At 50.2% G+C, this 12,077-nt stretch overlaps 1 protein-coding gene across 3 annotated transcripts in view; it reads right to left on the bottom strand.

The window, feature by feature from the left end:
* Positions 1-5,161: 5,161 nt before the first annotated feature.
* map2k7 (mitogen-activated protein kinase kinase 7) overlaps positions 5,162-12,077 on the bottom strand; it is a 201,584-nt gene continuing 194,668 nt past the window's right edge. For all 3 annotated transcript variants that reach the window (XM_072491280.1, XM_072491282.1, XM_072491281.1), the window contains one exon: positions 5,162-5,755. In XM_072491280.1, the coding sequence (XP_072347381.1) occupies positions 5,618-5,755 (138 nt within the window). In that variant the 3' untranslated portion in view covers positions 5,162-5,617. The remainder of the gene's footprint in view (positions 5,756-12,077) is intronic.

The following is a 12,077-nucleotide window of genomic DNA, read 5'->3' as shown; positions in this document are numbered from 1 at the left end:
ACGTGATAGTGAGATGAGGAATAGGGAGAGAGAGCATTTAAACACGTGGCTACAGGGATGGTGCAGGCGGGAGGGATTCAGATTTCTGGATAACTGGGACTCTTTCTGGGGAAGGTGGGACCTCTACAGACAGGATGGTCTACATCTGAACCTGAGGGGCACAAATATCCTGGGGGGGAGATTTGTTAGTGCTCTTTGGGGGGTTTAAACTAATGCAGCAGGGGCATGGGAACCTGGATTGTAGTTTTAGGGTAAGGGAGAATGAGAGTATAGAGGTCAGGAGCACAGATTTGACGTCGCAGGAGGGGGCCAGTGTTCAGGTAGGTGGTTTGAAGTGTGTCTACTTCAATGCCAGGAGTATACGAAACAAGGTAGGGGAACTGGCAGCATGGGTTGGTACCAGGGACTTCGATGTTGTGGCCATTTCGGAGACATGGATAGAGTAGGGACAGGAATGGATGTTGCAGGTTCCGGGGTTTAGGTGTTTTAGTAAGCTCAGAGAAGGAGGCAAAAGAGGGGGAGGTGTAGCGCTGCTAGTCAAGAGCAGTATTACGGTGGCGGAGAGGATGCTAGATGGGGACTCTTCTTCCGAGGTAGTATGGGCTGAAGTTAGAAACAGGAAAGGAGAGGTCACCCTGTTGGGAGTTTTTTTATAGGCCTCCTAATAGTTCTCGGGATGTAGAGGAAAGGATGGCGAAGATGATTCTGGATATGAGCGAAAGTAACAGGGCAGTTATTATGGGAGACTTTAACTTTCCAAATATTGACTGGAAAATATATAGTTCGAGTACAATAGATGGGTCGTTTTTTGTACAGTGTGTGCAGGAGGGTTTCCTGAAACAATATGTTGACAGGCCAACAAGAGGCGAGGCCACGTTGGATTTGGTTTTGGGTAATGAACCAGGCCAGGTGTTGGATTTGGAGGTAGGAGAGCACTTTGGGGACAGTGACCACAATTCGGTGACGTTTACGTTAATGATGGAAAGGGATAAGTATACACCGCAGGGCAAGAGTTATAGCTGGGGGAAGGGCAATTATGATGCCATTAGACATGACTTGGGGGGGGATAAGGTGGAGACGTAGGCTGCAAGTGTTGGGCACACTGGATAAGTGGGGCTTGTTCAAGTGGGGCTACTGCGTGTTCTTGATAAGTATGTACCGGTCAGACAGGGAGGAAGGCGTCGAGCGAGGGAACCGTGGTTTACCAAGGAAGTGGAATCTCTTGTTAAGAGGAAGAAGGAGGCCTATGTGAAGATGAAGTGTGAAGTTTCGGTTGGGGCGATGGATAGTTACAAGGTAGCGAGGAAGGATCTAAAGAGAGAGCTAAGACGAGCAAGGAGGGGACATGAGAAGTATTTGGCAGGAAGGATCAAGGAAAACCCAAAAGCTTTCTATAGGTATGTCAGGAATAAGCGAATGACTAGGGAAAGAGTAGGACCAGTCAAGGACAGGGATGGGAAATTGTGTGTGGAGTCGGAAGAGATAGGCGAGATACTAAATTAATATTTTACGTCAGTATTCACTCAGGAAAAAGATAATGTTGTGGAGGAGAATGCTGAGCCCCAGGCTAATAGAATAGATGGCATTGAGGTACGTAGGGAAGAGGTGTTGGCAATTCTGGACAGGCTGAAAATGGATAAGTCCCCGGGACCTGATGGGATTTATCCTAGGATTCTCTGGGAGGCCAGCGAAGAGATTGCTGGACCTTTGGCTTTGATTTTTATGTCATCATTGGCTACAGGAATAGTGCCAGAGGACTGGAGGACAGCAAATGTGGTCCCTTTGTTCAAAAAGGGGAGCAGAGACAACCCCGGCAACTATAGACCGGTGAGCCTCACGTCTGTAGTGGGTAAAGTCTTGGAGGGGATTATAAGAGACAAGATTTATAATCATCTAGATAGGAATAATATGATCAGGGATAGTCAGCATGGCTTTGTGAAGGGTAGGTCATGCCTCACAAACCTTATTGAGTTCTTTGAGAAGGTGACTGAACAGGTAGACGAGGGTAGAGCAGTTGATGTGGTGTATATGGATTTCAGCAAAGCGTTTGATAAGGTTCCCCACGGTAGGCTATTGCAAAAAATACGGAGGCTGGGGATTGAGGGTGATTTAGAGATGTGGATCAGAAATTGGCTAGCTGAAAGGAGACAGAGGGTGGTGGTTGATGGGAAATGTTCAGAATGGAGTACAGTCACAAGTGGAGTACCACAAGGATCTGTTCTGGGGCCGTTGCTGTTTGTCATTTTTATCAATGACCTAGAGGAAGGCGCAGAAGGGTGGGTGAGTAAATTTGCAGACGATACTAAAGTCGGTGGTGTTGTCGATAGTGTGGAAGGATGTAGCAGATTACAGAGGGATATAGATAAGCTGCAGAGCTGGGCTGAGAGGTGGCAAATGGAGTTTAATGTAGAGAAGTGTGAGGTGATTCACTTTGGAAGGAATAACAGGAAAGCGGAATATTTGGCTAATGGTAAAGTTATTGAAAGTGTGGATGAGCAGAGGGATCTAGGTGTCCATGTACATAGATCCCTGAAAGTTGCCACCCAGGTTGATAGGGTTGTGAAGAAGGCCTATGGAGTGTTGGCCTTTATTGGTAGAGGGATTGAGTTCCGGAGTCGGGAGGTCATGTTGCAGCTGTACAGAACTCTGGTACGGCCGCATTTGGAGTATTGCGTACAGTTCTGGTCACCGCATTATAGGAAGGACGTGGAGGCTTTGGAGCGGGTGCAGAGGAGATTTACCAGGATGTTGCCTGGTATGGAGGGAAAATCTTATGAGGAAAGGCTGATGGACTTGAGGTTGTTTTCGTTGGAGAGAAGAAGGTTAAGAGGAGACTTAATAGAGGCATACAAAATGATCAGGGGGTTGGATAGGGTGGACAGTGAGAGATGGATATGGCTGGCACGAGGAGACATAGCTTTAAACTGAGGGGTAATAGATATAGGACAGAGGTCAGAGGTAGGTTCTTTACGCAAAGAGTAGTGAGGCTGTGGAATGCCCTACCTGCTACAGTAGTGAACTCGCCAATATTGAGGGCATTTAAAAGTTTATTGGATAAACATATGGATGATAATGGCATAGTGTAGATTAGATGGCTTTTGTTTCGGTGCAACATCGTGGGCCGAAGGGCCTGTACTGCGCTGTATTGTTCTATGTTCTATATATAAATAAAATTTAATCACGTTATTTGTTGAAGCTACCCTCAAACGTGAAGTCAAGGCGGGAAAAGCACGAGAAGATTGAGAATGCCGTGGATTGGGTGTTAAAGCAGACTTGCCTCGCTCAATAAACTGATTGCGATCGGAGGACATGTGATGAAGGTGGGTCACTTTGACCAGTGGGAATAGTTTACGGAACGTATTCTGGGTGGGAATTCTCGCCTTGGGGCGGGGGGAACGGTCACGGAGAAATCTTGTAACGCTCCACAACGGGAGCACGGTTTAACCACGACGCGTAGAGGCCACTTTGGGCAAGGATACCGAGGGATTGATCTTCATACACGAGCCACAATTTGCAACTCTTTCGATGGTTTCAACGCTAAAAAATGAAGATAAATGACTTGATTGTTCTGATATTGCAACCATCTTGAAAAGAGTTCGGAAACTCAGTGCTTCAGTCTGAAGATTTGATTGGTATGTACCAGCAGCAGACCAAACAGGCAATCGAAGTTGAGGATAATTAAGCCTCAAAGCGCGTGAACAGAACTGGCTGAATCACTGCCGTGGGGAATGCCTCGCTCGCCCTGCGTCAGCGCTCATGGCGAATTTAAGCCTGTGTGACAGACGACTTCAGGACCCTAGTCCTTACTTGCCCTGGACCAGCCCCACACTTTGGCTTGTCCCAGAGAGTTAGAAACCAGTGGCAGTTCCCCAACCTTCACAACTTCTCTGGAAAAGCGACACAGCATCCGGGAGGGGCCCGGCTGCGATCGGGGGGCAGCGATCGGGGGCAGCGATCGGGGGGCAGCGATCGGGGGCAGCGATCGGGGGGCAGCGATCGGGGGGCAGCGATCGGGGGGCAGCGATCGGGGGCAGCGATCGGGGGGCAGCGATCGGGGGGCAGCGATCGGGGGGCAGCGATCGGGGGGCAGCGATCGGGGGGCAGCGATCGGGGGGCAGCGATCGGGGGGCAGCGATCGGGGGTAGCGATCGGGGGGCAGCGATCGGGGGCAGCGATCGGGGGCAGCGATCGGGGGCAGCGATCGGGGGCAGCGATCGGGGGCAGCGATCGGGGGCAGCGATCGGGGGCAGCGATCGGGGGCAGCGATCGGGGGCAGCGATCGGGGGCAGCGATCGGGGGGCAGCGATCGGGGGGCAGCGATCGGGGGGCAGCGATCGGGGGGCAGCGATCGGGGGGCAGCGATCGGGGGGCAGCGATCGGGGGGCAGCGATCGGGGGCTGCGATCGGGGGCAGCGATCGGGGGGCAGCGATCGGGGGGCAGCGATCGGGGGGCAGCGATCGGGGGGCAGCGATCGGGGGGCAGCGATCGGGGGGCAGCGATCGGGGGGCAGCGATCGGGGGGCAGCGATCGGGGGCTGCGATCGGGGGCAGCGATCGGGGGCTGCGATCGGGGGCTGCGATCGGGGGGCAGCGATCGGGGGGCAGCGATCGGGGGCAGCGATCGGGGGCAGCGATCGGGGGCAGCGATCGGGGGCAGCGATCGGGGGCATCCTCTCGGGACGTCGAGACCGTTCTCTCGCTGCTGCTGAAAAAAGCAGCTCGGGACTGGTAAGAAACGGAACTGAAGCCTGCAGTGAAATCCCGGCAGTGACTAGAGAGGCAAGTGCAGTGAGATCGGAGAGGATTGCTGGGATTCAGAATCACTCCGCGCATTCTCACCCAGGTTGAATAAAAATTAAAAGTCACCTGTCGAACCAGTGAGCAACTGGGACACTGGCGCAATCGCCCAAATTACACCGGCACCCGTCTGTACAGAGTCAACGATGCAGAGAGAGAGAGAGAAAAAATACCCAAGCAAACTGGTTTGGTATATTCTGCCAGACGTTCTCTGCAAAGCCATCTGAATGGAACTCTTTACAAAAAAGGCTTTGAAAGTCATTTGTTTGAAATAAAATAAAGCAGCATTTTCTCATGCGTTTTAAACACACTAGACTATTGCAATAACACAGGTGCCTGCACACTAACACACTGAGACTTCACATCAGCTACGCTTTCATATTTTAATAAATTAGGTAAAATCCTTTGCTTTCCTTGATCACAGTGCATAACCCGGTAATATTTATTTAAACACTATATAAATCTGCATTTCCTCAGCAGCGGCACTGACCATGAGGGAAGGTGAAGGGGGGGGGGGGGGGATAACGGCAGCATGCCTGCGTTTCACAGGAGCAAAGAGACGACGAGCCCTCAGTCCGAGATGTGGCGTGTGACACCTGTTCCTCAATCGCTCTTCAAAGCGCGACCACCTACGCTCCGGAGTTAATTAAAAATGATCACAACACTGGAGAAAGACCACCACAGGCAGGCTAGGTACAATTCATTGGTCTTAGGAGCTTTGACTGGTGACGTGGGTGTTGGCGGTGACTTGCCGACTGCCCCCCCCCCCCCCCATTCCCCAAACCCCCCCCCCCGCATGTCCACTTGGCTGCACTGCTGGCTACCTAGAGAAGATGGGGAGATGTTGCTGGCTGAGGATGTTGCTTGATCGCGGGGATTCGGTCTTTGCCATGACCTCTTTGAACCAGGAAGCCACGTCCACTTCTAACGTCTCGTAGCGTTTAATGAAATGGTGTTCCTGCGGCGACAAAACGGGGAAGTGTGAAAGTGTGAAAACCAAGCAGCAAAAGGAGCATTAGAATCCGCCAGAGCCTGGCACCGTTACACTCTGCAATCATGTAACCACACCTCCTCCCCCCACCCTCCAAAACATCGCTGTCCATCTCCACTGTGCCATGGCCTTTGTGTGTCAATCCTTCAACACCACAACCGCAGCCCAACCCAGCTGTTGTACCCTCTTCAACACGACACTCCGCCAAGGACTTTTTTGCATTTTAAGTTCTGATCTCCTCTCACGGTGAATGTAGAAATTTTGTATATGTATTTGGTATTGTAAGGGATAAAAGTCTGGGTTAGTGTCTGTGATTACTACAATCACGTTTTTAAAAAATCTTGGTTTGAAAGACAGGTGAGCTTTTTGGAAAACAGAAGTGTAATTAAAGCATCGTAAAAGTTGGACTCATTAAATTTAGTTTTTATAATAAATGAGGTTCCCTGGGGAACACATGGGGAGGAATTCTCCAATAACGTCCCCACTCCAGCGTCAAATCACGAGCGCCCGCGGATCAGTGGCCCCCGATCGCTAGCCTGGCCGTCCGTGAGGCCCACCCCTCCCCCTGCGGCGAAGGATCCCCTTGCACCCCCACCAGGGCGGCCGCAGGCTGACACTGGCCGTTCCCGACAGGTAAAATGTGGTTAGAACCATGGCATCGGACCCTCGGCCATTTGTCGTTGGAGAATCGCCACGGGGGCCTCTATCAATGGCCCCCTACCCGCATCGCGTAGACCACGCGCGATTTGCGGCGATTCTCCGGGGACTGTAGATTTGCGGGAGCGGCGTTGGACAGGATTTTGTGGTGGCCGCCGATTCTCCACCCTGGAGAATGCTCGGAGAATCATAATCCGTCCATAATCCGAGACATTGGGGCTGAAGACTCCCCTGTCGGGATTCCCCACTGTCGGGATTCTCTTCTGTCGGGATTCTCTCCTGTCGGGATTCTCTCCTGTCGGGATTCTCTCCCGTCGGGATTCCCCGCTGTCGGGATTCTCTCCTGTCGAGATTCTCTCCTGTCGGGATTTTCCGCTGTCGGGATTCTCTCCTGTCGGGATTCTCCCGTCGGGATTCTCCGCTGTCGGGATTCTCTCCTGTCGGGATTCTCCCGTCGGGATTCCCCGCTGTCGGGATTCTCTCCTGTCGGGATTCTCTCCTGTCGGGATTCCCCGCTGTCGGGATTCCCTCCTGTCGGGATTCTCTCCTGTTGGGATTCCCCGCTGTCGGGATTCCCCGCTGTCGGGATTCTCTCCTGTCGGGATTCTCTCCTGTCGGGATTCTCCCCTGTCGGGATTCCCCGCTGTCGGGATTCTCTCCTGTCGGGATTCCCCGCTGTCGGGATTCCCCGCTGTCGGGATTCTCCCCTGTCGGGATTCTCCCCTGTCGGGATTCTCCGCTGTCGGGATTCTCTCCCGTCGGGATTCCCCGCTGTCGGGATTCTCTCCTGTCGGGATTCTCTCCTGTCGGGATTCTCCGCTGTCGGGATTCCCCGCTGTCGGGATTCTCTCCTGTCGGGATTCCCCGCTGTCGGGATTCCCTCTTGTCGGGATTCTCCCCTGTCGGGATTCTCCCCTGTCGGGATTCTCCGCTGTCGGGATTCTCCCCTGTCGGGATTCTCCGCTGTCGGGATTCCCCGCTGTCGGGATTCTCTCCTGTCGGGATTCTCTCCTGTCGGGATTCTCCCCTGTCGGGATTCTCCCGTCGGGATTCTCTCCTGTCGGGATTCTCTCCTGTCGGGATTCTCCGCTGTCGGGATTCTCCGCTGTCCGGATTCTCTCCTGCCGGGATTCTCTGCTGTCAGGATTCTCCGTTCCACCGGCTACCCGGGGATTTCTCGACGTCCTGGGGCTGCCCACAATGGGAAACCCCATTGGTCGGCTAGCGAGATGGAGAATCCCGGGGTGGGGGGGGGGGGGGGGGTGACGGAGAATCCCGGGGGGGGGGGGTGGGGTGGGGGCGTGACGGAGAATCCCGGGGGGTGGGGGCGTGACGGAGAATCTGGGGGTGGGGGCGTGGTGGAGAATCCCGGGGGGGGGTCGTGACGGAGAATCCCGGAGGGGGCATGACGGTGAATCCCAGGGGTGGGGGGGGGGGAGAAAGAGAATCCCGCCCATGGTGTTAAGTTCGGTGAAGCGGTCAGGTGTGGAGTTTTCCGTTTTGTAATTCAGTTTTAGATTGGGACTGTGGACAGGACCAGCATCTGCTCTCAAAACAGCAAATTAAAAGATTTTCCTGTGAACAGGGCAGAAATAGTTTCCCAGGTTGAACAGTATTCTGAGAGAGGCAAGAATGATCTCTATAACGCAGGTATTCCTGGGTCTGCTAACTGTATTTAAAAGTGGATTTTGACCTGAAGTGGGTATTGTTTGAGTAGAGATAAAGAAAGCTGTTGGGAGTTCTTTCATTGCATTGTTTAACTATTGTCTTTGTGATGTTAAAGTTCATAATAAAGTCGGTTTTAATATACCATATCCCGATTCTTTCCTCACATTCTTACAAATTAAATTAAATATTGGAATTTTGGTTCAGTATCCGAGCAGCTGCGGAATCACAATATCCACTGTGAAATATCAGTGCCAGTGTGAAATATCAGTGCCACTGTGAATGCTCAGCGCCACTGTGAAATATCAGCGCCACTGTGAAATATCAGTGCCAGTGTGAATGCTCAGTGCCACTGTGAATGATCAGTGCCAGTGTGAAATATCAGTGCCAGTGTGAAATATCAGTGCCAGTGTGAAATATCAGTGACAGTGTGAAATATCAGTGCCAGTGTGAAATATCAGTGCCAGTGTGAAATATCAGTGCCAGTGTGAAATATCAGTGCCAGTGTGAAATATCAGTGCCACTGTGAAATATCAGTGCCACTGTGAATGATCAGTGTCACTGTGAATGATCAGTGCCAGTGTGAAATATCAGCGCCACTGTGAAATATCAGCGCCAGTGTGAAATATCAGTGCCAGTGTGAAATATCAGTGCCACTGTGAAACATCAGTGCGTGTGAAATATCAGTGCCAGTGTGAAATATCAGTGCCATTGTGAAATATCAGCGCCACTGTGAAATATCAGTGCCAGTGTGAATGATCAGTGCCAGTGTGAATGATCAGCGCCACTGTGAATGATCAGTGCCACTGTGAATGATCAGCGCCAGTGTGAATGATCAGTGCCAGTGAGAAATATCAGTGCCACTGTGAATGATCAGTGCCAGTGTGAAATATCAGTGCCACTGTGAAATATCAGTGCCACTGTGAAATATCAGTGCCACTGTGAATGATCAGCGCCAGTGTGAAATATCAGTGCCAGTGTGAATGATCAGCGCCACTGTGAAATATCAGCGCCACTGTGAAATATCAGCGCAAGTGTGAAATATCAGTGCCAGTGTGAAATCAGTGCCAGTGTGAAACATCAGTGCCAGTGTGAATGATCAGTGCCAGTGTGAAATATCTGTGCCAGTGTGAAATATCAGCTCCACTGTGAATGATCAGTGCCAGTGTGAAATATCAGCGCCACTGTGAATGATCAGTGCCAGTGTGAAATATCAGTGCCACTGTGAAATATCAGTGCCACTGTGAAATATCAGTGCCAGTGTGAATGATCAGTGCCAGTGTGAATGATCAGTGCCAGTGTGAATGATCAGTGCCAGTGTGAAATATCAGCGCCACTGTGAAATATCAGCGCCAGTGTGAAATATCAGTGCCACTGTGAAATATCAGTGCCAGTGTGAATGCTCAGTGCCACTGTGAATGCTCAGTGCCACTGTGAATGCTCAGTGCCACTGTGTTTGATCAGTGCCAGTGTGAAATATCAGTGCCACTGTGAAATATCAGTGCCACTGTGAAATATCAGTGCCAGTGTGAATGATCAGTGCCAGTGTGAAATATCAGCGCCACTGTGAAATATCAGCGCCAGTGTGAAATATCAGTGCCACTGTGAAATATCAGTGTCAGTGTGAATGCTCAGTGCCACTGTGAATGCTCAGTGCCACTGTGAATGCTCAGTGCCACTGTGAATGCTCACTGCCACTGTGTTTGATCAGTGCCAGTGTGAAATATCAGTGCCAGTGTGAAATATCAGTGCCAGTGTGAAATATCAGTGCCAGTGTGAAATATCAGTGCCACTGTGAAATATCAGTGCCACTGTGAAATATCAGTGCCACTGTGAAATATCAGTGCCACTGTGAAATATCAGTGCCACTGTGAAATATCAGTGCCACTGTGAATGATCAGTGCCAGTGTGAATGATCAGTGCCAGTGTGAATGATCAGTGCCGGTGTGAATGATCAGTGCCAGTGTGAAATATCAGTGCCAGTGTGAAATATCAGTGCCACTGTGAATGATCAGTGCCCATGTGAAATATCAGCGCCACTGTGAATGATCAGTGCCAGTGTGAAATATCAGTGCAGCTGTGAAATATCAGCGCCAGTGAAATATAAGTGCCAGTGTGAAATATCAGTGCCAGTGTGAAATATCAGTGCCAGTGTGAAATATCAGTGCCAGTGTGAAATATCAGTGCCAGTGTGAAATATCAGTGCCAGTGTGAAATATCAGCGCCACTGTGAATGATCAGTGCCAGTGTGAAATATCAGCGCCAGTGTGAAATATCAGTGCCACTGTGAAATATCAGTGCCACTGTGAAATATCAGTGCCAGTGTGAATGATCAGTGCCAGTGTGAATGCTCAGTGCCACTGTGAATGATCAGCGCCAGTGTGAAATATCAGTGCCACTGTGAAATATCAGTGCCACTGTGAATGATCAGTGCCAGTGTGAATGCTCAGTGCCACTGTGAATACTCAGTGCCACTGTGAATGATCAGTGCCAGTGTGAAATATCAGTGCCACTGTGAATGATCAGTGCCAGTGTGAAATATCAGTGCCAGTGTGAAATATCAGTGCCGCTGTGAAATATCGGTGCCAGTGTGAAATATCAGTGCCAGTGTGAAATATCAGTGCCACTGTGAATGATCAGTGCCAGTGTGAAATATCAGTGCCAGTGTGAAATATCAGTGCCAGTGTGAAATATCAGTGCTAATGTGAAATATCAGTGCCAGTGTGAAATATCAGCGCCACTGTGAATGATCAGTGCCAGTGTGAAATATCAGTGCCACTGTGAAATATCAGCGCCACTGTGAAATATCAGTGCCACTGTGAAATATCAGTGTCACTGTGAAATATCAGTGCCAGTGTGAAATATCAGTGCCAGTGTGAAATATCAGTGCCAGTGTGAAATATCAGCGCCAGTGTGAAATATCAGTGCCACTGTGAAATATCAGTGCCACTGTGAAATATCAGTGCCAGTGTGAATGATCAGTGCCAGTGTGAATGCTCAGTGCCACTGTGAATGATCAGCGCCAGTGTGAAATATCAGTGCCACTGTGAAATATCAGTGCCACTGTGAATGATCAGTGCCAGTGTGAATGCTCAGTGCCACTGTGAATACTCAGTGCCACTGTGAATGATCAGTGCCAGTGTGAAATATCAGTGCCACTGTGAATGATCAGTGCCAGTGTGAAATATCAGTGCCAGTGTGAAATATCAGTGCCGCTGTGAAATATCGGTGCCAGTGTGAAATATCAGTGCCAGTGTGAAATATCAGTGCCACTGTGAATGATCAGTGCCAGTGTGAAATATCAGTGCCAGTGTGAAATATCAGTGCCAGTGTGAAATATCAGTGCTAATGTGAAATATCAGTGCCAGTGTGAAATATCAGCGCCACTGTGAATGATCAGTGCCAGTGTGAAATATCAGTGCCACTGTGAAATATCAGCGCCACTGTGAAATATCAGTGCCACTGTGAAATATCAGTGTCACTGTGAAATATCAGTGCCAGTGTGAAATATCAGTGCCAGTGTGAAATATCAGTGCCAGTGTGAAATATCAGTGCCGCTGTGAAATATCGATGCCACTGTGAATGATCAGTGCCAGTGTGAAATATCAGCGCCACTGTGAATGATCAGTGCCAGTGTGAAATATCAGTGCCAGTGTGAAATATCAGTGCCACTGTGAAATATCAGTGCCAGTGTGAAATATCAGCGCCACTGTGAAATATCAGCGCCACTGTGAAATATCAGTGCCACTGTGAATGATCAGTACCAGTGTGAAATATCAGTGCCGCTGTGAAATATCAGTGCCAGTGTGAAATATCAGTGCCGCTGTGAAATATCAGTACCAGTGTGAAATATCAGTGTCACTGTGAAATATCAGTGCCGCTGTGAAATATCAGTGCCGCTGTGAAATATCAGTGCCAGTGTGAAATATCAGTGCCAGTGTGAAATATCAGTGCCGCTGTGAAATAT

Source organism: Scyliorhinus torazame, chromosome 27 (genome assembly GCF_047496885.1).
Source record: "Scyliorhinus torazame isolate Kashiwa2021f chromosome 27, sScyTor2.1, whole genome shotgun sequence".
In the NCBI taxonomy this organism is placed as follows: Eukaryota; Metazoa; Chordata; class Chondrichthyes; order Carcharhiniformes; family Scyliorhinidae; genus Scyliorhinus; species Scyliorhinus torazame.
Note: the sequence above shows the minus strand (reverse complement) of the source record. Positions and strands in the feature narration are given on the sequence as shown.